This window comes from Salarias fasciatus, chromosome 1, assembly GCF_902148845.1.
Source record: "Salarias fasciatus chromosome 1, fSalaFa1.1, whole genome shotgun sequence".
In the NCBI taxonomy this organism is placed as follows: Eukaryota; Metazoa; Chordata; class Actinopteri; order Blenniiformes; family Blenniidae; genus Salarias; species Salarias fasciatus.
This window is the reverse complement of record NC_043745.1, coordinates 34,371,410-34,398,770: the sequence shown is the minus strand read 5'-3', so window position 1 is coordinate 34,398,770 and position 27,361 is coordinate 34,371,410. Positions and strand designations below refer to the sequence as shown.

The 27,361-nt window shown below is 43.7% G+C and overlaps 2 protein-coding genes across 3 annotated transcripts in view; both read right to left on the bottom strand.

The window, feature by feature from the left end:
• slc6a5 (solute carrier family 6 member 5) overlaps positions 1 to 984 on the bottom strand; it is an 18,726-nt gene extending 17,742 nt beyond the window's left edge. The window contains exon 1 of the mRNA XM_030095358.1: positions 488 to 984. Within this exon, the coding sequence (XP_029951218.1) occupies positions 488 to 973 (486 nt within the window). The 5' untranslated portion in view covers positions 974 to 984. The remainder of the gene's footprint in view (positions 1 to 487) is intronic.
• Positions 985 to 6,360: 5,376 nt separating this feature from the next.
• Positions 6,361 to 27,361, bottom strand: part of prmt3 (protein arginine methyltransferase 3) — a 51,854-nt gene continuing 30,853 nt past the window's right edge. For both annotated transcript variants that reach the window (XM_030090491.1, XM_030090500.1), the window contains exons 12-16: positions 24,972 to 25,159; positions 22,694 to 22,780; positions 14,251 to 14,301; positions 12,707 to 12,794; positions 6,361 to 6,596 (exon numbers count right to left, since the gene is read on the bottom strand). In XM_030090491.1, coding sequence (XP_029946351.1) covers positions 6,487 to 6,596; positions 12,707 to 12,794; positions 14,251 to 14,301; positions 22,694 to 22,780; positions 24,972 to 25,159 — 524 coding nt within the window. In that variant the 3' untranslated portion in view covers positions 6,361 to 6,486. The remainder of the gene's footprint in view (positions 6,597 to 12,706; positions 12,795 to 14,250; positions 14,302 to 22,693; positions 22,781 to 24,971; positions 25,160 to 27,361) is intronic.

Sequence of the window (27,361 nt, the reverse complement as noted above, 5' to 3'; positions counted from 1 at the left end):
GATTTTCAGCTGACATAAGCGGTTCTGAAAGTTTCTGGTGCAGAGGGATGGAGGGATGGACCCTGAACCGGACACTGCGCAAAGCAGAGCAGATACAACAAATAACGACTGTCCCCATAGCTCAGAAAAATATATTCTGGGAGCTTGATTCTGAGCGTTCACCCGGCGTTATAGCTCCATTCATTTTCCCATTCATGCACCAAAACTTCTGTTGAGATACTACAAAAGCAGAGACGTTGTAGCCTCGATCACTGCAAGTATACTGATATTTCCATTCAAGCATTTTTTACCACAAACAGGAATAAACAGAATCATTGTTATTTTTTTTAAAGATCAGATGAAACACAAGAATCGCCGGGTGTTGAAAACACTGTAACGCAACGATGCGGCCACAAAGCCACGAGAAAACCCCGGTTCTCGGTTTTCCTGACCGGCTGCAGCTCAACCGCACCAAGCGCCAAGCAAACGCCTCACGAGGCGGACTCACCCCCGCCGTCCCGGGCTGGACGGACGTGTTCCCATCTGTCCCCAGGATGATGGTGGTCTGGCTCATGGCCGTCCAGTTGCCCGCGGTGGCGTTGTTCTGCTCGGCGGTGGCCCGGAGCGGGTCTCCGTACTGGGCGGACCCCCCGCGGGCCGAACCGACGGAATCTTTCCTGAAGGCCGAGTTGACGGCCGCGGACCCGGGGACCGGCGGCGCGCTGCTTTTATTGAACGTCCCATACGCTTTGTTGGCGTCCGGTTCTCCCGGTTTATTCTCCGTGGGACAAAAAGTTTTGCTCTCGTTGCAAGGAGGCGGCGGCTGCGGCGCCGGGTGGTGGTGGGGGGCAGGCGGCGGGCACACGGCCGTGTTGTCCGGTTTGCTTGCTGTAAGTCCCGCGGCTCCATCGAGCTGCTGCCCCGGGATGTAGCCGGTGGGAGCGCACACCGGCTGCTTGGCCATGTCTCTCTGGTCAGAGAAATCCTGCAACATGGGAGAGACAGATCAGCGACGCAGCAGGCATGGAGATGCGTGTCTGCTTTAACACTATTTTTCTTTCTTTCTTTTCTGCGGTATATTCTCCGTGGCTGCTCTATACTTTCACCTCACTGTCTCCCCGGGTGTGTGTGTTTGTGTGTGTGTGTGTTGGGAGGGAGGGGGGTTGCTTTGCTTCTCCAGTTCTCGCTTTCTGCAAGATTCTTTAATTTTACGCCCCATTTCCCCCTCATGTCATTCAGCCACACACATCCAGTGATTTTTATGGGCAATAGACAAGCTGCTGCGGGTCTCCCGGTAGCTCCGCTCTCCCCGCAGGCGCGTCTGATCTCCGGCGCCACAGCAGCGAGCGGACCCGGGGCGGCGGATTACAAATGACTCCCTGAAATGTAACTTTGAGGTGGGAGATGAGGGGGACGGGAGAGCAACCGGGAAACCCTCCAGATTTCAGTCAAAAAAAAAAAAAAGTTGATTGATTAACGGATTAATGCTTAGCTGATTACTTAATTAGTGTGGAGAAATAAGCACCTGGTATTTTTGTTTAATTAGTAGGAAAAATAACAGTAAGAAGAAAATATTAAACTTGTTTCCAGTTTAAACTTTTTAAAAATGCCGACCCACGTGCAGTAAAGTAGAGAAAGCAGGAGAACGCTGTTAAAAAAAAGTTTCAAAAATAGTGAAGGAAAGCTGCATTTCAGCACCATGGACAGTCGACCAACGTGTCAAAGTGCTAAAAAAGACCAAGTTAACTTTAAAAGAAGAAACCAACTCGTTTAAAACAAACACAAATTGAAAAGTAGAGCGCTTACCATTCTGTCTGCAGAGTTTTGCAGGGCAGGCTGGAATCAGCTGCAGTCAGTCAGGAGAGGGGCTGGAAGCGGACTGCTTGGATCCGCGCAAAAGCAGCAAGTGCAAAGCTCTTCTATAGCTCCGTGGGAAAGAGCGGAGTTTGCGTCAGTGCAGAGCAAGGTGCCCTTCGCGTGACATTTTCTTGATAATAGGAGTTTGATAAATCATTGGCCTTGGATTCGGATTTTTAAAGGGACAACCTGAGCTGAGAAGACGTGAGCGCGTGCGTGAATTGTGTGTGCTCTGGTTACGCACGTTGCACGCGTGAGCGCAGGACGGACACCCCCCCCCCCTCCCCCCTTCCCCAAGCTGATTAATACACTTATCTGTGGTGTGGGATGTTTACGCACATACACGCGCCCCACATGATCTCGCAAGGCTCGTTTGAGGATGAAGATTTTCAGGTTTAGACTATTACTGGGGGTCTATTACACCAGAGAGCACGCGCGGGTCTAAATAATGTTTGCTCGCACTCTGCTGAGTTGTATTTTTCCTGGTACAGTCACAATTACAGTAGATTACACCGGAGTCTTTTTTTTTTCCACAAACAGAAAAACTCATCTGCTTTCCGTGAATCACTCAGGCCTGCAGGAGCTGAAAACTCAACAGTGCTAATGTTTTAGCTACATAAATGATAAAAACCTGGTTTTATATTTATCTTAATATTTGTAATTGGATACTGTAGTGATTTTGAATGAACTGTAAACCAGGCCATTAAAATGTGCCCAAAAATGGTCTGAACTATAAATAGTCTTTCCGTCTGGCTGATTTTACGCACAAAGCGCTCCAGGCTATACGTACCTTTGTGCGTCATCGATACAAGCATTGATCAAGTATTTGGGGAGGGAAAAAAAAGGAGGGGCGAGGTCTTCATAAGGCTACTCATTTGTTAAACTCTTACGTAAGAAGAAAGCTTATTTTTAAAAAAAGAAAAAAGAAAAAAAATCACGTGTGTCAGGAGGGACCGGAGCCAACCGCTGGAGCCCACTGGAAGCTGTGATCGCAGAGGAGGAGAAAGGTGCCACACTGTAGATCCTAAAACACTGCATTGCGCATAGTATTCACCAAGTGTACCTTTAAACTGATAATGTATAGACAAGTTCAATGGAACTCATTCTAATAACTAAACTTTGCTTTATCGATAAGGGGCTGACGACAACCTATTTAGGCCTTCATGTACTGCCTGGACCACACGACAGAGGCAGAAGAATCAGCGTCTTATAGCATACATAAAACACACCCATGGACTGAGACAAGGAAAGTTGATATACCGTACCTACGAATCTTTTTCCCCCCATTTCGATGAATATCATTTTACCAGAGAAAACGGAATAACGCAAACACTGTCAACGGTATCAGAAACCAAGAGACCACTTATGACTCCGCGACATTCAAATCAGTAACAAAGCAAGCATAATAATAATAATAATAATAATAATAATAATAATAATAATAATAATAATAATAATAATAATAATAATCATAATAATCATAATAATAATAAACCTGGAATTCAGTCATTTTTTGCGCCTATCCATGACAGGAAGATTGTAGAACACCACAATTAAAATAGCTCTATTGTTATAATTATGATTATGATTGCCAGTCCACATATTCCTTCAAATAAATGTTAGGATTATCTGTAACTCATATATCATTTATTTTTTCTATAGAAGATTCCTGTCTGATTTCAGCCTATAGATAAAGGAATAGAAAATTGTTTAAGGCTATATGGATTCTACCGTCTGGAATTTTTTCACATTTATATTTTTTCTCAAACTCTCTGCAGTTCTCAGTTCATCCGGGTTTCAGACCGTTTCTGACTGCTGGAATCGGACCAGGTACCCAGCATCGGGGCTCACAGAGTTACCCATCCGGGGCCCTGCGCTTATTATGCAAGCTGCGGTCCCTCCGCTTGTAAATCTCCGTCCGTTCCAGATAAGAGGCTGAAGCGGGTGTATTAGCCGCCGCCTTGAGTTTAATTACATTGTCAACAGAGAATAATTGTAATTGATTTCTGCCCCTCTCTCGGAGACTGCCACACACACACACACACACACACACACACACACACACACACACACACACACACACACACACACACACACACACACACACACACACACACACACACACACACACACACACACACACACACACACACACACACACACACACACACACACACACACACACACACGGGTCTGAGTCTTGTGCGCAGTTTGGGATGCTTCATTCATAAAAAAAAAAAAAAAAAAAAAAAAAGATCCGCAGAGCTTTACGCAGGCGCAGCGCGCGCAGCACATTTCAGGTCCGGCGGGGTCTTCACGAGGAGGGGTTATCCGTTTGGATCTAGCTCGACACTGTTGCAGGGAGAATCAGTCTATCTTAGGGTTATCAATTTTTGTGTGTGTGTGTGTGTGTGTGTGTGTGTTTTTTCTTTTCGTTGGAGGAGCACAAACCGTGATGCTGATGGAGGAGGCGCGCGAAACGCCTCGCGGAGGAGTTTCTGCTCGTTAATTACACCAGGCCGCGTAATTAATTGATCCCTCCCTCTGTCGCCCGAGTGATAAGGAGCCGCATCCATTTCACGCGCCTGAAAAGCAGCGATTCAGCGGAGGGGGGTCACACATAGGCCCCCTGGCCCTCATCATCATCATCATCCTCATTATCATCATCATCATCGTCATCGTCATCATCCTCCCCTCTGTCAGGCCCTTCACAGTTTACAGCTTGGCTCATATTTTGGGTGCAGCTGAAATAATCTGTACATATTTGAGACTTGAATAATTGATCTTAGACAGCATTTTTTTAAAAACGTAAAAAATCAGAATAAACTTCAAATCCCAAACTGTTCCTCTTTAGAAAATTTACATCTTTGGATGAGGATAACTCACTAAATTAGTGACACAAGAAGAGCTGAGATTTAAGCATAAAAATATTCAGGAACTGAAGCAAAGCACACAGAAATAATTTGTTTTCACAGTAAAGAAAACTTTATCTGTTTAATATTGAAATAACAGCAACACAGGTGTCAAATTTACAACTTAACTCGGCAGAATTTGAAGCATTCTCACTGGAGAACGAATAAAAGCAGCAAAATAAAGATTATTGCAGTTTGGAAACCAAATTGGTTTGCTGGCACTTTTATCTCAGTCATTTACAATATTGTGTAAAAGTGTCACGTATGTCTGAAAGAAATGCTGCAGTTTTATCACCCAATAAGAACCACAGAACATCAGAATTCTGCAGCAGAATAAAAGAATTCAGCCTCGGTCTTGGAGTGTAAAATTAGTCTGTACAGATGAATATAAAGTCCTGGAACTAATGGTATGACCCTGAAACGGTTGATCCAAACATAAAGGATATGGACAGATGTTACTATTCACAGTGGTGAAGTCAGAAAACAGAAAAACATCCTTTAGTTCCTGCACAGACCTGATTGTTCGTGCAGCTCCTCCTCCTCCTCCTCGCACTTTCTCCACGTTCAGGATTCATCATCTCAGTCGGGAGATGAAGGGAAAAAAATCTTTAATTGTAAGCAGAGCTGTTCAATGAAGTATGTAAAGAGGCTTCAGTCAGCCTTTTTAAAGCTTAAAATCATTTTGCTTTGTCCCAGTAAACTCAGGGAAGATGGATGATGGCCCTCGCTGAGATCTCATGCAGTTCAAAGTAGGACAAGGAGGAGAAAAAGCTCACAAATGCATAAAATCTCATTTGCTGAGAGTCCCTATGTTTCCTGAGGGGTTTCTTTTCTCTCAGGCAGGTGTGCAGGTAAAGGCACATGATGACAGGAACTGAAGCAACCTCAGTGAAGGTGGTTCAAGTCATTGAAGGTTTTAGTTGATGTAAAGCTGTTTTTATAGTTAAAGATTTTCAGGAATTTCCAACATTTCACTTCAGACAATTATACCTTTGGTGATGGCACCAAAAAAAGCAATAAATTTGAAGAATCTCTTGAGCTCTGAAGTTAAGGTGTAAATCAAGGTTCGAATCACACCATGTCTGAAGCTTGAAGCATCCCCAGGAGTCTCCACCTATAGTTAGCCCTCTTACCAAACTAATAAAGAGGCTTTGGGAGGGGATGAAGACGCCAGCAGTCTTTAGTTTTAAAAGTCCTCCACAGATAACTTGCTGCAAGGACACAGATCCCAGCAGCACTCGATCAATCAGGCCTTTATGGTAGATTGGTTCGACAGAAGCCACTCCTGGGTTTCATCAGATGACGTCTGAAGGACTCCGAGGATTAGGATATATATGCTCGGGTCTGACGAGGCAAAGGCTGAACTGCTCGACTTGAGAAACAATGTTAGCAGCGGATGCTGTCCAGTCCTGAGACGTTCTGGGTTCAGGCTGATTTGGAACCGAAGCTTTAAGTCATATAGAGTTGTCGTGAACAGACTGGAAAGTGACACTTTTTGCCATACACAAAGTGTGTGAAGAGCAAAAGTATCTAGAAAGTAAATCTATAGCAGCATCATGTAGTAGAGTTTAATAAAACACAGGAGCAATAAAATCAGTGATGAAGTGATTTTATTACAAGAAACAATACCAGGTCAAAGCTTCAAAAACAACGGCCTCACATCACATCCAGTAGATTTATGCTCGTTGGAAAAAAGTTGCTGCTGTCTAAGAGATCTACAAAGTCACGGACGATGCTCCTACTGCAGGATGTAAGTCTGCTTCCTGTCCCGGAGGTCAAAGGTGACGAACAGCGAGCGAGGGTCCTTCTTGTTTTTACGTACGGTGATCTTTCCCAAGAGCTCCTCACCTAAGACAAAAGCAGAAATATTGTGGACACAGTGTTTAACATTTACATGCAACCAATCGGTTTCTGATCAGCCATAACATTAAGACCAATTGAATAATATAGTACAGATCACCCTGAAATAACAAAGGTGAACTGTTTCCTTTGGAATTGAAATGAGGAGGCCTGAAAACCACCAACAAATCAACCTGGAACACACATAGTATGTTATGAAATGGATTTGCTTTGAAGAATTGTAGATTCATTTGTGGAATTTGAACGTTTAAGCATCTTCTATTCGAACTTTATCCATGGTAAGAGCCCTCCGACGTTCATTTATGTAGATTCCATCGTTTTATCAAATGCATGGCTTTGTTATAAAGACAGAGTTTCTATTTCTATCACTCCACACAAGTCAAACTGCTATTCCTGTTATTCACTGAGCGGTCTGTGAGCCGATGACAAAATGAAATGAATAAGTGCTGATAGAAGGAATCGTGGCTGATGGCCTGCAGCAGCGCAGTGCTGCTGAGCTCAGGCCTCTGCAGCACGAGCCGCGATGCACTGCTGCTCAAAGAAATGATGATGTGTGTGAAGGCAACGCGCTTTAATGTATGTTAATAAGAAAAAAGCTGTGTGCAGCTGTGTGTGTTTGTGTGTGTGTGTGTGTGTGTGTGGGAATGCAGATGCACCCCCGTCTCCAGATGGCAGCTCGGAGGAAGCGCTTCTCCGTGTCGACGCACGAGCGATCAGGAGGCCGGGAGAAGACGCTGCTGATTATGACGCGTGATGACTCTGATTAACTTCACGTCTGACTGCTGGAGGTAGATGAATATTTACCCAAACGGCAAACAAGCGCTCGTCCCCTCGCAGCCCCGCTCGCCGCCGGAGGTGAGAGGAGGACGGCGAGGGAAAAGTGCTGACTGCGGAGCTTCCTCCAGCAAAAACGTCCGCCATGGCTGCTGTCACGTCTTACTTGTTACCATGCCAACGCCGCTGTCACCGAGTCTGCAGGCGGCGCCACGCTCTGGGTAAACCGCTCCACTGCAGCATTTTACAGTGCGTGTTTCCAGGAAAACAACTCGGTGTGTAAAATGCACCTGCGTTTTATTTGGTAGTAGAATTTATCATTGAAAATCAGCAAGGTGTTTGATTCCTCAGAGTGGGGAGGAGGAAACTTTTCAAACTGCTAATTTAACGCTGAATAATGAGGCACTTTTAGCAATGGCGTCACACTGAGCTGTGCAGCATAAGTCTGTTAATGTGGTTCTGTGAAATGGGGAAACTGAACCTTTCCCACACTCACGCGACAATTTCAACATGAAATCACTCAACTTACATTAAAGGAGTCAGTCAGCTGATCCAACATCTGTAAGGTTATAATGAAGGTTCTTTAAGAAGCTGGGAAAAACCTCTGCTTTTTAAAAAAAAATCCCTTCACTAAAAATCACACCACAGCTACAACAAAGGAAATCGCAACAATAACATTCCTTCTGAGCATCATTTTTAATTATACAATGTAAAGGAGTCAAAACAATGTCAGAAAGATGACATTAAGTTGTTTTTTTGAATCATGTTCTTGATCCATGTAGCCTTAAGTCTTTGAACAGAAGATCAACTCAAACAGTGAGTTTATCTACTCGTTTGTCACGTGCCATTTTTCAAACAGTCGCATTGTAACTGTATTCAGCTGAAACCAGACTTAGAAATCCTAATTTACCTAAATAATCTAAAGCAGAAACAATTTCTTCTGAGGTGAAGTAGTCTTAGTTGAGCTTATTTTTTATTCCTGCTTTGCACCTGAAAGTTCACAAAGATTTCTAAAGCTTGTTTAAAATTAGACCCTGCACTGCCAGTAGGAGGGGAATTATCAGTCTAAAATCAAACCAATCAACTGCCTTTGGATGATCTTAATAAAGAAATCATCACAAATTTCATTAAACACTTTTTTGCTTTTGGTGACAGCAAGGCTTTATAAAAGTGTAAAATCACCTGTATGGAGCTTAGAGGGTCTGTAAAGTGGATCAGGAGATGGACGGCAGGCAAGTTTATCAAAATCGCCAAGCACAGCCACGTAAAATGAGCACGCTCTATGCCTTGTCACCATACAGAATGTTGTTGTGTGACAGTCAGATCTTAGATGGGTTTTCAAAGTTGAAGGAGTACTCTGGCTGGTGTTGGTCAGACTGAGTGGCCTGCTACACACAGCTCGTCTCGATCGCTGCAGAGAGCCAGCACACTGTGATAACGGGGAGTAAGAAACCAGAGGCCAAGTCAAGCACTTGATGTCATACATTCATGTAAATATGTCAGCTGAAAATAAGAATCGTTTTCCTTCTGTATCCTTTCATCTGTTACCTGTTGGTAATTGTGGATTGTTATGAACTGGTGCTTCAATACTTTTACAAAGTTTACAAAGTTTCTCCTGAACTGTGTAAGAAATACTAAAAGCAGGCGGCATAAAAAAAGATCTTGAGAGTTAAAGGCGGAATCCACTTGAACAGGGTTATTGAGGATCTGACTTTCTTCTCTGAATTCAGGACCAGCAGTTCTTTACAGTAACCAACACGTTTCAGCCATGGAAGAGCTGCTTGTGTCTCCAGCTGAGCTGATAAGATCGCAGAAGGTCCTTCACGCTCATGTTTTTCTCAGTTGACAGACTAATGGAAGGTATTTGAGACCGTATGTCCCCGGTTACGTTACAGCGAAGACAAACACTCATGGACACACCCACTCTCACAAACCTACAACAGCAAGAACCTTATAAATATAAGAATTTGGCAGTACTGTACAGAATATCTGAGATTTTCTTTATTTGACTTGTGAAAACCTAATTTCAAGCAGACAAAGCCTCAGGTTAGCAACTACTGATTTAAAGGACTAAAGCAGTTTGACATTTTAATTATTTGAGATAAATACTAAAGTCGTTCATGAGAGCTGAACCGAAGGGTTCAGCTTTGCTTGAGTGGAACTTTCTGTAATGGAGACTGGGCCTGGTGCTCATGGGAGGCAGCAGACGCCGGCAATCACAGGAAGCGAGGGAAAAGGGCAAAAAAAAAGGCCGAAGCCATAACTGTTGTACTTCTGGACCCCTCTTGCTGAAAGAACAAGAACCAACTTGTAACTTCTGCCCTTAGAAAAACTACATTTTCAGCTAATTCCTGGTGGTTTAGTATTGTTTTAAACAGAAAAAAGCCGACCGGCGTTTGTTGAGTCGCGGTGCAGCCGCAGCAGCTCTGCTGCAATCGGTCGATGCGAACTCCCCGTGGAGCCGGGGACTCGGCGCCTTCGGTAAACTGGCCGCTCAGAAGCTGGGAGGAAGACTTAACCATGTGTGGAAATGAGTTGAGGAATGGAGCCGGGCTTCCACTGCGACGTCGTACATCACCATGCCAGCGTCATTAAGCGCAACGCGCACAACCGCCGCAGCCCAACACGGCCTTTCTCCATGAAATTACACTGGAAATACACGGCTCGCCTTACTGATTCATTTAAACTGTTGTCATTTACATTTTAAGCACTTAGCGCACGCTCTCCCAGCATCTGCGGCTCCATACAGTGAGGGTGAGAGTGCACGAGGCGCCGCTGGGTGTATTAGCCTGATGGTGCATTTCACAAATCTTTTCAGTTTCTTTAAAAAAAAAAAGAGTGAAAGAAAAAAGAGCAAGAGGGAAAGTGCTCTCCAGCCATTTGTCAATTAACACAAAAGCAGTGATAACTGCTCACCTAAAGTCACTTCCTTTACAGCCAAACGTCTATTCTAAGGCGATATTCTCACTCCTGCTCCAGTCTGACTTCATTTAACCCATTTCTGCTTTGCCATTCATCACCGGGGCTTGAGAAGCTGGGCTGATGGATTGTATGTTCAACGTTGAAAAAAATGTAAATTTTGCACATTTGCTGCGGCGGGGAGGTGAAAAGGCTCTTAAGCTGAAGCCTTGAGGGGTGAAGGTGGAGGGAGGAAGAACTCTGGCAGAGACGAGGCGAGTGGCGGCGGTGGGCAGGATCCCGGGCCTCCGGACCAGCCAATGCCAGAGCGGATTCAGGACACCGCCTCACCTTGAGGATCATGGGACTTTTTTTTTTTTTTTTTTTTTTGTAGTTGGTGCTAAAATAAAATGTGACCTCCTTTTTGTGGTGAACATTAAGTAGGTAAAAGTGTGGAAAAAAAAAAGGGCCCTCCTCTTCAATACCGGAGCTACACAAACACATCGGAGCATGACAAATGATCCGCTGTTTAATTCATTACGCTGCCAGCCGGGAGGATTTGCAGGGATGTTTTGTTCCGGGCTGCTGCATGCCTTCTCTCTCTTCCGCCAGCACCTCCCACAGAAGCGCAGCCTCAGAGTTAATTACTGCTGCACTCGTACAAACACATCAAATAAGATTTGGTCTGCGCCACGATAAATCACCGCAGCCGGAGCCGATATTAAAGCAAACCACTGGCTGTTTATGCTCATCTCTCATTACAGCTGGCCAGAGCTCTAAGTGTCTCACACTCCGCACGAACAAAGGGAGCCCACTGCGGTGGAGGATAGACTTCTGCCATCTTCAAGGTGACTTCAGAAAGTTTTCTTCTATCCACAGGGTAGTTTGGTGTACAAGTATGCAAAAACGCCTGTGTTTTTCATCTGTCTTTTTGGGTGTGTGTGCCTGTGTGTGTGTGTGTGTGTGTGTGTTGTAAAGTACACCACAGGAGCCGAGCAGGCAGTGGGTGAATGCTGTTAAAAACTCCATTTCTGGTTTACGGCCCCTGGAGGAGGCTGGGGGCCGTTAGGGTGCCGGGGCAGAGCGAGCACATCAATAACTTCATTCTCACTCCCGCCTTCATTTCCTTCTTCATTGTAACTTTTGTTTTTTTTCCCCTGCTTGGGTCCCATAATCCGCACACGGACCAGACTAACAGACTCAACATCAATTTCCAGGAAGTTCATACTGTAAACATGTATGCGTACTTACACCTGCGTGCGTGTTGGCGAATATCTCAAGAATAAACCAGCATTATTCATCCGACAGTCAAACAGAAACCCGGTGTTCTGCGACCCGGCGCTGTATTAGCATCCGCCGTTTATCTGACCCAGCACGGCGCGATAGCGTTTGAGCCGCGTCAGACGTTTTGATGCCGTTATCGCCCCGGCCGCTGCCTGCGAGGGTGCGAGCGCGCCGCCGGGCCGCCGGACGTCAGACGCCGGTCGTTCATTACGGCGGGCTCCATCTGATATCCGGCCAGTGAGTGGACAGCCGGGCCCGCGGCTCATCTATCCACACATCGGCTGACATATCTGTGATTCCAATTATGATACTGAACACAGAGGGCCGGAGGTCACAGCAGTAATAAATATGGGATCAGTGGGAGAATGTGTATAAATACTGAGTATGAACCAAATACAGTAACCAGGACCCAATCCTGCGAAATCTGCTGGATTCAGAACTGAAAAGTGGAGACTATATTGTGATAGCTTAGTCAGGTAGTCAAACTGGATCTGTGTACACCACAGCATACGGTACGATTTTTATAAAATCCTTTAAAACAATATGATTTAGAGCTGCTGATTCGCCATTTCAGTTTGTAAAGTTTGATTAAATCTCCGCCATTTCTACTATGTGATAAATACAGTAAAGTTAAACTTTGTAAAAAAAAAAGCATTTTATGACAGAAGTCGGACTTATAGAAAAGTTATTTCCGAGAACATCCAGAGAACATCCTCTCAAGGCGCGCTACATCAGTTCAGTACATGATAATCTGCTGAAACAGTGCTCCTGGAAATGTTTCACTTGTCCGGTTACACAAGGAGTCATGACTCGGAGGCCTGCGACCGGCTATCAGATGAAGTTTTACATGCTGTCTCTGATGGCTGAATGCGATTTGTTTTGATCCCTCACTGTCGCTGCGGGTGACAGATGACGGGTGTCAACCAGCCTGACTACATCTCCACCGCAGACAGATTACCTGCTGCGACCGGCGAAGACGCACCGCCAGCGTTAAAAGAGCAAATTAAAATCCCAGGAGAAGGTAAATACAGGCGCCGTGCACTCCCGTGACGCAGAGTTCGCACTGGGGATGTGTAAAAGTATAATTTGCTCAATTTTAACCTGTGTTGTCGCTGTTTGCTTTTGACAGTGAGGCGACTGACCTGCTTGGACGGGCAGAGGAGTCTCCAGGAGGAAGACGGTCTGTTTCCAGTGGGTCTTTGTGAACTGGGGACCCGTGGAAAACATCACCTGGAGCATTAACGTAGAAACAGATCACATTATCAACTGATAGCTGGAAGAATAGCAATACAGACATCAATTTAAAAATCTCTCAAATCTTAAAAAAACGTGAATACAGCGTGGCAAAATTAAAGTAATTCTCTCATTTAAAGCCTGGGTAACTGCATAAAATGTATATTCAAGTTGATGAAAGGCATTCAGGAAATATCCACCTCATTATGTGTACAGCCTGATATGATACACAGCAGATGTTATGATAAATGAACCACATTAAACTGTACAAGCTTTCAAAATGAAATGACCGTTGAGTGCTTGTCTTATATTAAAACTATTAAAATGCTTCAGTCGAGCAAGAGTGACTGTGGGTGAAACGCAGGCTACAACCTGGATGAAACACCAGTCGGTCTCTCAGCAAAGAGAAAATCACATTCACTCACAATCTAGAGTCACCAGTTAAAATCAAACACATGTTTTTGAACTGTGGGAACAAACCGGGGTAAACTCATGCATGGAGATCAGTCACTTTAGATCAGAGCCCAATTTCATTTTGAGTGGGCTTCACTGCTACAATAGTGCTATAATAAACTTCAAATTTAAGCATGAAAGTTTTTCTTTGTTGTGGGAAAAAAATACATGTCTAATGTCTGTTTTCACAGAACCAAAATATTACAACCAAAATAACCACAATCACAACATGGAGTCAATTTTAAAAGTGCAAAACCCAGTGAACATTAAAAATAAATAACTAAAATTCCCCTTTTACTGTTGCATGATGCATATTTTAAAAAATTCACAGCTGACAACATGGCAACACAGTAGCAATCTTTCCTTACAGCATCCCAAAAAAACCTCAGCTTGGATCTTAGTGTTGTGTTTTGTCAGCCATACATTTGTTTTTTTAAAAATCCATGTTTTCTTAGAAACTTTTACAATGTACTAATTTGCTTGGTGGTTTGGACGGATTGGAGCCTGTGCAGGTTGGCTTGGGTTCATGAGCCTTATGTTGGACACCCCTGATGCAGACAGAACATGCAAACTCTGCACAAAAGAAAGTCACAAACCCATGTTCAATCAGAATATTCACGCTGCGAAGAGACACTGCTCACCACTGCACCACCGTGATGACTGATCTCATTTCATACTCTGTGTAATAATGGCGCATTTTATAATGAAGGGAACAGATAATCCCATGTAGCAATGCTGTAGATTTCACTGAACCATATCCGCGGCGTGCAGCTCCACTCTCAGGTAGAAGCGGCGGTGCAGCCAGGCAGCAGGTCTGCGCTGCTCACCCAGCTCGGCGTCGGCTGTTCCGACCGGCCGGCTCTGCCGGGGAAGTGCTTGTATCAGCAGTCGGCTCGGACGCCCGTCGATTGCCAAGCGAACGCCTCGGGGAGGAGGCGCACGCTAAAGCGTGAACATAATTGAGTTTCTGTTAAATGGCTTGGTTGTTGCCGCTGCTTACCTTGTTGCTGCAGCCTTTGTCAAAGAAAATGTCAAAGTAGCCGACAATTCCCTGCAATGAAATATGAGGCGTGTGTTAGGATGTGACAGTAACAATAAACTCCGGGATTTGTTTGACTACATTGCAATTCTAGCATGCAGAGGTGAGAGAGAAGCTGGAGGCAACATCAGGATATTAATGAGCAAAATAAGAAGAGGTTTAACAGCAGGAGAGCAGAGCAGAACCAACATTTAGAGGTGGTATTATCACAGATATCTTTACAATATGTTACCTTTACCTATGTTATCTTTGTCTTACCTGAAGCAGCAAAATGCACATTACACATTGTGTATCAATACATTTTAAAAAAAGCAAACAGTCTGTTTGTGGTTTGGGCTGAGTCAACAACACGTCCCGGGTGCTCCTTCTCACCTCATCTGATGCTTGTCACCGGACGAAAGAAACAAATTATGAGCCGAATGACATTGAGGAAATATTGCTGATGAAAAAAAAAAAAAAGTAGCTTGCTGGATGAAATTAGCAAAGGCAGCTTTTTTTCTTTTTCCAGTGGCAGTATTGCCATTATGTGAAAAATGCTGCTCAGATAAAAAGGAAATAAACACTAATGTGGTCCAGCTATAGAAGAGTGTGTTTGTTTGAATAATGGCCGCCAGGGGAAGGAAATCAGACAACTCACAAAGCCCTCGTCCCGTTCAACCCATTATAACGCTGATGAGAACAAAACAAAGGAATACCCAGGCAAACTACATTTGGGAACTTTCGGGGTTTTAATATGAAAGCATAAATAGAAATGTGTATACCTTCCTGGCAAAGATTAGCAGAGCTATAAACAGAAGTGATCCACAGATTTAAAACAACCCAGGGTAAGTCCAAGGCCAGGGCGCATTTAGGTGACCGTAGTCTGATAAGTGTGGTAAAAACCAACCCCCCCAGGCTTGTTTTCCCTCACATTTCTCTCCCCACTGGAGGAACAGAGCCACTCTATCAATCTCAGGAGCGCACTTGTAGTGGCAATGATGCAGAACTAATAGCTTTTAATCCTGACGCAGCTGACAACTCGGAGGCCGGCTCTCCGAGACAAAGAGGGGCCGAATCAATGCAAAAGAGGAGGACAGGAGAAAGAGAGGGGAGAAAGCTGCAGGGACACAGCAAGAGTATAAGCAACTGAAAGGGGATTTTTACAGGCTGTTAATTGGATTGTATCACTTACAGATGTAAAACACCGTCTCGTCTGTTCACTGCTTCTGGACAAAACCTTCCAAACAGTATTTAAACTATTAAAAGTCAGGTATTTTTCCTTAATGCGTCTATCTGCAGCACTGGAGTGACTGAGGATCACGTGATCTCAAAACCCAGAGCATCAATTCCCAGCACTTCCTGTCCATGTTGCCGAAGTGTCCTTGGGCAAGACACAGAAACACCAATTGAACCCGAAGCAGGTCGACCACCGTGCATTTCTGACCGGACGCGCAGCTCTGTGTTTGTGAACGGGTGAATGTGACCCGCTAAAGCAGAGAAAATGTCCAGTCCGTTTACTTTTCACACACAGGCGGCCTTGATAAGCACTGTGCTGTCAGAAGCCGTGTTCAATACACTCCTCGCATCAAGGCTTCAATCAACCTTTATCGACTGAGACAGGCAGGGGCAACAACGCCGGCTCGCCGCTAAACTGCCAGAAAAGAACCCAAAGTGGATAAAAGAGCATGTCGAGGCGATGCAATTATGGCTTTTAATGAACGCCACAGAGAAGCTGGGTGCTCAGGTAATTAGGAAATTAGGCGTAATTACTCGTCAGGCAGAGCGCAGTTACCTCTCTCAGCCGGAGAGGCAGAGATCATCCTCGTCGCGCCGCGCCCATGACAACGCCTCGTAAGCGAGATTGATTGTCACTTCTTGTGAAACTTTCACGCCACGGTGAGACGGGCCATTAAGATTTAGGCCAACGAGTGAAACTTGGAAATACAGAAGCAGCTCTGCTGCTCCGCACTTCGAGGCTCCATTAAAGTCAAATCAGAAAGAGTAAAATAAATAGAAGAGCACAAAACAAATCAGATTTACCTTTAATATGGACTTTGATACGGTTTTCAACACTTTCCTGAAAGATTTAGTCTCTGAGGTTGTCTCAAAGAACCAAATGAGAGATTTCACAACGTCTAACGGGAGGATCCAAACTTTAACTTTAAATTGTTGTCAAAAAAAGTAAAATTTATGGCTATAAAACTCTTAAGTAGAATAATTTAAAGCTGCACTGTTCAAGGTGAGATTCTGTCTATAAGCCTGTAGATTTCTCATTAGTTCATCTCTTCTGTCAGATCATATGTACAAATAAATTTATATTCAAACAAATTTAGACAAAACTGTTTTAAATTGCCAAACCTTAACAATGCAATTCAATGCATTGAAGAAGTATCTCATAACTTGAGTATTTTTTTAAGAACAGTGATCCTTTTCCATTAATCACAAGAAAAACTTAAGTATTTTAAAAGGCATTTTGTAGGAGCTGACTCATTACAAACACCGAGATTAAAGGTGACAGTTGGTGGCTGACAGACGAGCAATGTGTTCATTAAAGAGGAAATTACACATCATAAAGATGAAGTGGCGCAAATATGACTTTCTCAGGCTTGTTTCTGCCCGCTTGATAAATTCAAAAATATATTTTCAGGTCTTTTAGCTCAGTTTTGGTCTCTGCAAACTGCAGATTTGTCCAACACTTGTTTGGGACCTGCCTTTAAGGGTTGGATCCAGGAAACATTAGCTGAACATTCTCTCAATCTACATAAACTGAAGAAATGTGCTTTTATCCAGCTGTTTACATGCCTGATGATACACTTTCTGCGGCAGTTGGTGTCTCGCTGTCAGAGGTTTGATTGCGAGCAGTGTACGGTATCTCAGCTCAGCTCGGCCTGAAGGGAAGGTTAAAACACTGAAACCGAACTGAGATTAAACAAACCTGTAAATTATGCCACGAGAATTTATGGAGGGGGCTGAGGAAGTGAGACAGACGGACAGGGCAGGGCGAGGAAAAGAAAGTGGAAACTTAAAAGCTTCGAGACACACACACACACAAAAACACACACACACACACACTCCCACACAGCAGAAACAGAGCGAATCAGAATGAACGCCTTTCATTTTCATCAGCGTTTAGCCTTGGGCCCCGGCTCTGTCGGTGATAAGTGATGACAGTGGGCTTCCTGACGGCCCACGGAGGAGGCTCCGCTACACCATGGCTCTCTGGCCCCCGTTCTCCGGGAGGAGCGGGGGGGGGAAAATTAATAATTATCATCATGGATAACACCAACAGGGAGCAATTCATCATCGCTCCCCTTTCGCCCAGCTATGTGTCAGCGAGCCGCGTGGCCCGGCCAGATACTATTATACGATGGTGGTGAGGAGGAGGAGGAGGAGGAGGAGGGGGCTGCAGAGAGGAGGGGGCTTGTGGGGGGGGTTGAGGAGGAGGGAGAGTTGAGGGCTAATGCGCTTTTGATGGGGTTTATTGAGGCGCGGAGGCTTCAAGCACGACCACCTCACAAGCAAGATGGTGTGAATTTCCCCCCACTCGACGTCTGCCGTCTCCTCTCCGTCCGACCGGCTGCTGCCTCGGGGCTGAGGTGGAGCAGGGATCAGCCCACCTCCAGGCAGGGTTTCTCACTCGCGATGCCGCTCAGACAATAAAAACTACACACTAACAATCAGAGTGGGTCCCAGAGTGCTGCTGCACAAAGTCACAGTGCTTGAAATTGTAGATTCTAAACATGTCCTGTCCTTTAAAAGGTAATCCTGGTTTAGTTTTGTCAGTTTCAAACACTTCCCTTTGCAGTTAAAATTAAATATACAGAAGGTAAACGCACATCCATGAGTAATTCTGCTAGACAATCGTTTTAACTGTAGATGGCACTCACTTTGAAAAAGCCATACAGTGAAGTCAAAACTACATAGAGGTTCCTATAGACTGTCAGATTTGGTTCATTCCAGATATAATCTTTGACCATCATGGCCGACAACCTGTGGTCCTGTGTTGTACAGTGCGAGATGTTCACAGACACCCATTAAATCTGTGATCTTAGACAATTTGAAATCTTCTGAAAGTGCCAGAAAGTCTCGCTGCAGCGCAGTGACTGCAGCATGAGCTACAGCTGCTCACCTGCAACAGATATGCAGCAGAAATTAACGATCAGAACGACAGCAGCGCTGCACCAAAACAACAGCTAAGCAGAGCGCTACAGAGGTAATATGCTTGAACCATGTTTACAGTCCATTTACTGCAGTGCCTCGTTTTTCCAGACACATCAGTGGTATCAGTCCAGACCCATTTCTTCCCGTCTGTACTTATATATTTCCAGAAGGAATCTGTGATGAATGTACATCAAATACAGAATAGCACTGCTGTTATTGTGAACTGGATTACATTGAAGTGGTCGTCTCTTGGTGGTCTGCAGCCATTTCGGACAGCTTTGGACTGTGGCGTAATGATTTCGTATCGTTTCGCAACGCGCTTCATACAGTAACGTCGGAGCCGATTTGCCTTTCACAGTACGAAGTCAGTTGTGTTTGAGAGTAATGCTTCTCGTTCAGTCACACACTTCAGGGCATCAGTCTGAAAGGGGTATGAGGCCGGATCAGCTTCTCCAAGCCGCCTCTGTAACTTCACACCTTCCCAGGGGGACATTTTGATTTAGACAGCATTCACTGGAAGTTTTTCCCCACGTGAAAGTGGGATTTTGAACACATCCCATTCACTCATGATCACATCAAATCACATATGGTACAAAGAAAAAAATGATTGTATTTATCACTACTTGCTGTTGTACATAATCTGCTGTGATACAGAGAAAGGAGAATACTTTGTCAACAAACAAAAAAAAAAAGCCAATGTCACTGTTTTCACAGTGGACATTTGTGAATATGAGAAGATGCTTCTGTTTTTTTAAAACCCCAATTTGACTTCAGAAAAATAATAAGATAAAAAACAGCTCTTGTCAATATTTTAAAATTCGACAAACGGGACACAGATGCACGCTCTGCCGTACATCCCTTTTCCTGCTGTACAAGCATGACGAATGAAGAAACCATGTTACAAATGTTTCGTCTGTAAATATACAGGATGTGTAAAATTATCAGCCTTCTCCTTCAACTTCAGTGATGTTGGCATCAATCTAGAATCCTGAATGTCAGCAGAAATGCCAATCATCCCTCAACTCTGAATGTACTGAAGCACGTGAGTCAAAGATCAGGTGGATTTTTCCATTAAGGCTTCCTTCTTAATGTTCTGAAAATCGTCCTTGAAGTTGACGTGCACCTGGCCTGTCAGCGGTGAGGCCGCGTTTCCTGCAGCACCTCTGGAGAAAAATTTAAATTTGCCGGAGAGCAGGTAAGAGATGGATGACAGGGACCGTTCCCCCCCCCCCCCCTGTAGCTTTACAGTAGCGACGTCAGCAGCAGTGAGACGGCGGCGCTGAAATTAATTACTGACAGAAACTTATTCTCCTCTGCCATCCCATCAGCGTACATCACAACCAACATGAGGAAGGGGATGAGGCACATTCTGCGACGTGTCCTACAGTTGAGGAGAATAGATCTCCGAAGCAGAGACTCACACAAAAAGACAAGCGAGAATAGAGACGCTTTGTAAATTTGCAGTTTGGAGCACAGATTGGATTCTGGGTTCGACATTTGAAAGAGAAGAAATAATGTACACAAAGCACACAGACCATGAGAGATGTGAGAGGGAGGAGAAAAAGAAGGGACGAACTGGGGAGAAAAAAGAAAAGAGCCCGAGCGGGAGGATTTGTCTTGTGCGTGAACGGCGCAGACGCAGGGGTTGTGCTGTTCATTTAATGCAAGGTTAGGCAGGCTGAGCTGATGAATGGACTGTCGACAGGAGAACAAAAGCAGGCGCTCCATCATAGGAGGGAAGAAGCTGCAGCTCTCTCTCACCAATCCCCGAGCAGCTTACCCTTCACACACGCTAACCTTAACTACTACTGAGAGGCTACAGTCAGGACTGACGAGAGATCGGTATCTTTATGTTGCCTCTGCACGCCAATAGATAGCCTGTAAATCCCGGGACAAGCAGCCTGGATACTGGAGCCAAGAAGCTGGAGTGTGCACCAGAGATGACTTGTACACAGAATACCTGCATTGTAAAGTCTGATAGCATATTAAACCCTACACCGGAGTTACAGATCCCAACAACATGAATGATTCTGCATACAAACATCCGAAATGAGGATAATCAGGTGATGCTGCAGAGAGACAATCAACAAAAAAACAAATAAATAAAACTACACCACGCAAGATCCCATCATCTGTTTTTTGCTGCAGCAGAACCCAAACATGACTGGACTCGCAGCCCAGAAATAGAAAAAGGGGATGTTTTCAATTACAGAGCAGAAAAATGAGAGGATGTTTACAAATCCCATTAAATCCAGCAGCCTTACCCTGGGAGCACAGGCCAGATAATAACCACCTATTGATTATCCATTAAACCAATACACCAGACAGTGCGGTGACGCTGCAGCACAACACAAAGCTGCTTCAACACAATGGGCTTTGTTACGGACACATCGCTCCTCGCAGTGTAGCACGTCCCAGGCTGCGCCGCCGCTGCCGCCGCCGCTGACCGCTGCCCGGCAGTTTGCTGGTGGTATCGCAGGAAGAAATGTGGCCCGGACACTAAAAGAAGTTCATGGGGTGTGGGTGGGATTGTTAGGAGGCTTGATAGTGGCTGCCGGCGTCCCACCAAATAGACTAATAAAGCATTTTACATGCTTTGGTGCCTGCAGCTGACCTCCGCCGAGGACACACACTTGGGTTTTGGATTGCAGTCGTTGGTCAAGCCGGCCCACACATCACAACTCAAATGTTCAGAACAGATTCAATTCAGTTAAGTGTTATTTACACAGCGGCTGATAAATACCGGTCAGGTGAAGGTATTTCACATCGTCCGATTAAGTCTTTCCAAAGGGAGAATCATGAAGCACAGAACGTGACGGTAAACTGTCCTTTGCGCCAAATATAAAGGGAAAAATAAAAGATGATCACTAATAACACCTAAAAACTTTTTGTTTTTCAACCTTATTTAACCAGAGCTCTAACTTTACCAAAACCCACATGAAGGATTTACAAAGTACAGAATCTTTGAAACTTAGCAAGACGTGACACTTTTGTCTATTTTATAGCCTGTTTTGAATACTTGAGGTAAAAATTCCACCAACATAATTCAAGTGTTTTGTTTACATCTCTTGGTTTGATGTTAAAACACCAGTATGGGCATAAATAACATGGAGCACAGAGTAAACCTTCCTGTTTATTTCCTCCAAACTGGACTTCACACCAGGTGTGAACATGTACCTGCAGAGCTACTGTTTCATAGATCGTAAGGCCACATAAGAGACAGAATTTATGTGTATTTCCATTTGGCAAAGCAACAGAAACACCAATACTTTTTTAAAGCTGGAGGGTATCACACACAACTCTGTAAAATTATTTCAGTAAAAATAAGCTTCATCAATGACGTTAATATTGAGAAAAAAACAACAGCTCTGGAAAAGTTCTGTTTTAGTTTATGCCATTTATAACCAGAGCAGGAAACTACTCGTAAAAGCAGGATAAACAGACTGATCCTGCTTCTAGATTGTGTTTTGCCATTCAGAGAAATGACAGGAAGCATCCACTATCTCGTATGACCTGTCATCCACGCTCACATTAGCAGTATATCTCCGATTCAATTTGAAACTCTATTAAATATCCAACGGAGAGACATTCCCTTAAATACAGAGGGATGATCCATCAGGGCGTGCTGACTGATGTCTCTTCTGTTTGTACTGCCTCGCTCCTTCCACAAAACAGCTCTGAAAAATGACAGGCGCCAACAGTGGATGTGCAAACTGGTTTCAGGTCATTTATTCTCCAGCTTCTGATGTTTAACACCGGCAGGAATCCAACCTGAGTAACTCCAATTCTCACATAGCATTTTTTAAGCTCATTTACCATTTATATCAATTAATCGAAATTGATTTGAAATCACTATCATCTATAAAATCATTTACAGACTCCATGTTCATGCATTTCTGCTTGCATAACTAAATATATTTTAAACTGAAGATCTGCTTCTGAGCTGAACTGGATGAGTGAAAGGTTCCTTATGGAACGTCCCGGGATTCAGCCTATTGACTTGTGTCCTCTATATCGGCTAAGGTGTCCATAAGCTTCACGATACACTCCATTAAGCTTCTCTACTTCATCCTGATACACTTTGGAGACCTCCAGAGCTTCATGTAACATTAATGACGCACAACATCTATAACACCACAAGACTGGGCACCAAAGAAAATGCTGCATCTTTTTTTTGGTTTTTCACAGGCAGATGACTGTTTCTGAAACCCTCGTGATAATACTGCATCTGATTTTAACCATTCAGTGTGAGTGTGTTACCTACCGTGCACTGTGTGGTGTTCGTTATCTTCAGGCAGAAATCAGAAACAAACTCCAGCTCAGACAGACACACTCTGTTACAGTCGATCGTCTGTGAAAAGTCAAAGCAACAACACACAAATGATTTCAACCACAAGATGCTGCTGAAGTTATCAGTAAAAAAAATAAAAAAATAAAAGGAAAAAGTGGAGAAGTGGTCAGCAGCCGGGAGTTAGCGTGTTCTCCCTGAGTGCACGTGGGTTTTTTCCAGGTTCTCTTGTTCAACGGGTTCTTTCTCCAGCATAAAAACAGCCAGACCCTTTCACTTGGCGAGGCAGTGAACAGAAAGTTTGATATAAATTTACTGTAGTCAGAAATGGAAAATGTTGCACGCAGACTTTAAAAGTGCTGCAAATATCCAAGAGATATCAATCGGTCATTTTAAAGTTCTGCATGCGCTGAAATGTATTATATATTCAATCAAAAACCTGTTGATGTGCAGAACCACAGCACAGGGTGGATGACTTGCCGTGTGCTGGACGGTAAAATCAAAGCTTAGGAAGGGAACTTTCCATAAAAACTGCAACTTTTGTGGAGATTTTAACCTATTATTAATGAAGTCCTAATCACTGAGGAGAGATTCATCTTCACACCCCTTCATAAAATGGGTCTGTGGTTGGAGATAATGCTTTAGAAAGACACTAGTGGAGGATTACTTTTAAAACTCTTAATGTCGTTTCACTGCGGATGAAGCACACTTCATAAAAGAGGTCAGAGAAGTCTGAAAAGGCAGCCAGCTGACCGTTCCTCATACCGAACACTCCTGTCGGCTCCGGGCGAGCGAAAAGAGCATCTATTTAGCAGGAATTTATAATTCCATGAAAGGACTCTCAATTTTACGGAATAGCAGCCAGCCTTAATGGAATGTTATTGGATCGTATCAACGGGAGGCAGTAGATGAGAGTCCTTGTAATTTGGGCAGAGGGGCTGTCTATTTGTCACTGGAGGGGAGAAGCTATTGATTAGAGCATTCAAATTCCATTATATCAAGCGCCACGCTCATTCATCACATCCTCAGATGGGTGAAGGACTGCGAGTCTCATACGCAGAGGCGCTCGGAAAAGGTATCCGAGTTCCTGGATGTGAAATGATCTCATCTGTGCGTTTATGTGCGTCTTTTATCTCTGAGTAATGCGCGCCAGCTCTCATCAGCTCGCTGCAAAGCGCTCTATCCGCAGGGGGTTGAGAGTAATGAAGTTTCCTTAAGAGGAACTTAAACAAGGATTACACTGATCAATCACTCGGTGGTACAGCATCACCACAAACACACACTCACACACAACCTAAAATTCAAGGTGCTGTCTCTCGCTCTCCTTCTCTCTCTAGAAAGTGTTTTTTTGTTTTTCTTTTCTTCAGTGTTTCTGCAAGAACACACATTCTCAATCACAAGGTTTCAGGTTCAATTCCCCTGCCCACATGTCCATATGAACACTGAGACAAAGTCAGACCCCAACGGTGTGAGAGTGAATGCAACTTACAATGTAAAGTAAGAGTGTTAAAGTAAGTCAAACATATTTCCTCTGTGAAAAATTTGAGAAACTACAGACTCTAAAACAAACCCAACAAAAATAAGAAGATGAAATGATATCTATTGTTAATGCCTGGAAGGAACCTTGATGAACAGACGTTCAAAACCAAAATTTTAAAAGGCATATTGGACATTCTTGCATTAAAAAAGGCTTCAGTTTCTTTGAATGACTGAAAATGTACCTTTGTGCTTCTCTCAAACTTCTACATCTGTCCTCTGGCCCAGGGTCGGGAACAAGCTGCATCAACAAGCAGAGACTAACCTTCCCCAAAGAAATTTCCAAACTTGGCCCGGGTTTGAACCAGCAACCTTCAGGTTACAAGTTCCCTCTTCGCTGCGACTCAATAGACGTACAGATGTAGTGCAATTACTTCATTATAATCTTAGAAACACTTGGTAAAGCAGACTGTACCATCTGTTTCACGGCATTATTTATTGATTTATAATCAGAAAGGGTTAATAACGGAGGGCATTCTGAAGCTCCTGTTAGAATTCTACTGCAGGAAAGAATTAAGTTGCATTTCTTTTGGTGTAAAGGGAATCAGTGCAGTCTTCACTGTTCATGACTTTGAAGGTCTGCTTCTCAAGTTCATTTTTGGTCACAGTAAGAAAAACTGAAGAGTTCTCTGGATGTTGGAAATCAGACATGCCTCGTAAAAAAAAAAAAAAAGAAAAAAGAAAAAAAAGTCTCACGATTAAACTAGCAAGCATCTACCTGTATGACCGCAGGTTCAGAGATCAGCGTGTCTGCTTTCACCACTTCCACCACCGCCTCAGGCACCACAGCCTTCTTCATGCAGGACATGTTGAAGCCGTAGACGTCGTCCCAGAATGCAATGCGGTCTTGGTGTTTCTGTGTGTCTCCCAAAGCAGCGAGGCTGATGTTACAGAGGTCTGGGTACACTGTGGAGGAAAGAGAAAACCACAGGGAGTCAGAACTCTGCATATCCATCACGTCAAACAACAAACCTTCATCACACTGACTGAACTAATCTTTGCGTTTTGCCAGACTTAAAACCACACTGTTCAAAAAATCTCCAATCTTTTATTCATGTTTTCTTAAATTTCTGTGGCAATATAGATTTTTATTGTCTCTGACCAAGAAAAAAATGTAATGAACACACATTATTAATTCTTATTATTCATTTTATCTTCAGATAAGATGTGACTTCATTAACATTAAATATTCAAAACTACTTAAAGTATCAAAGCAGCTGGTGGTAACGGCTTTCTATGCTGAGTCAGCGACGACATTACCTAGTTCTGGATTAGGTACTTCAAATTATTAAGAGTTTTAAATGGAATTCACAGCATTATATGCAAACAGCAGCCAAATAACTTCCCGTGTTTGTTTTTTAAATGAAGTTCCTAAGAACTACAATACATGATGCATGAAGTATGAACTTTGTCATTGCTGATGGTAACGCAGCTATGACACACACACACACACACACACACACACACACACACACACACACACACACACACGCACAGTCTTGTATTTCTATCCTTGTGGGGACCGTCCATTGACTCCCATTCATGTCTAGCCCCTAACCCTGACCCTTACCCTAACCCTAACCCACACCACAACAAAGCCTAACCCTAAAGAAATGTTTTTGCACTTTTACTTTTTTCAGTAACAACAACATGGTCAAGAAAACACTGTTTCTCCTACTTAGGACCGGAAAAAGGTCCCCACAAGGCACGTCGTTCCACGTTTTGCTATCCTTGTGGGGACATTTGGCCCCAAGAAGGATAGAAATACGAGAACACACACACACACACACACACACACACACACACACACACACACACACACACACACAGTCTTGTATTTCTATCCTTGTGGGGACCTTCCATTGACTCCCATTCATGTCTAGCCCCTAACCCTGACCCTTACCCTAACCCTAACCCACACCACAACAAAGCCTAACCCTAAAGAAATGTTTTTGCACTTTTACTTTTTTCAGTAACAACAACATGGTCAAGAAAACACTGTTTCTCCTACTTAGGACCGGAAAAAGGTCCCCACAAGGCACGTCGTTCCACGTTTTGCTATCCTTGTGGGGACATTTGGCCCCAACAAGGATAGAAATACAAGAACACACACACACACACACACACACACACACACACACACACACACACACACACACACACACACACACACACACACACACACACACACACACACACACACACACACACACACACACACACACACACACACACACACACACACACACACACACACCGAAGTTGCCTTAAAGAAAGGCACTATGTGCTTTTACTTGTGTATATTTCAGAAACTGTACTTTTTTCCGCTCACTTCATATAAAAACTTTAATCAGTACTTTACCACAGTCTTTTTAAACAGTTATCCGTATATCTACTTGAGTAAAATACTTTTCTATGTTTGGATGTTTGTTCCATGCAAACAAAAATTAATGAAAGCATAACGAGTGAGTAACACTTAACAGTCTGGCTTCATTTATAACTCAAATAAGCAACATTAGAGCAGCTGTTCACACAGTTTTAAGGCTCAGATCTGATGCTGTTGCACTCAACATTCATTTACTTACAGATTAATCACATAAAAACAACAAGAGATCCTACATGTGACCATCATTTGGAAGATAATTCAGTTCATTTAGAAACTGTAAAATAGTTTCTGTCTGATCTACTCTTGTACTGCTGCACAGACATGGAGGAATAAAAGATTTGTTTTGCTCTAGATGAACGATCATTAATCATCACTAAAGCAAAGGGTGGGGAAATCTGGTCTTGTAAATGTCTGTTCTCAGCAGCGAGACAACCTTAATATCAACAAATTCTAATGGCTCACAAACCATTCAGCAACTTTAATCAGTGAACGCCTTAACATCTTGTGGGTGTGGAGTTTTGCATCAATTTCAAGACGTTGCTGTAATGACTGTATCCATCACATGTGAGACAAAACGTGGCCCGACACCAGCTTGTCCTACTTTCACACTTTAAAAATGCTGCACAGTAAATAGCTGCAGTGTGAAAACCTTGCCAAGCACGTGGACACAACTGACACATGTGACTACTGCACACTCGAAAGCTGATTCTACAGAGCTCCAC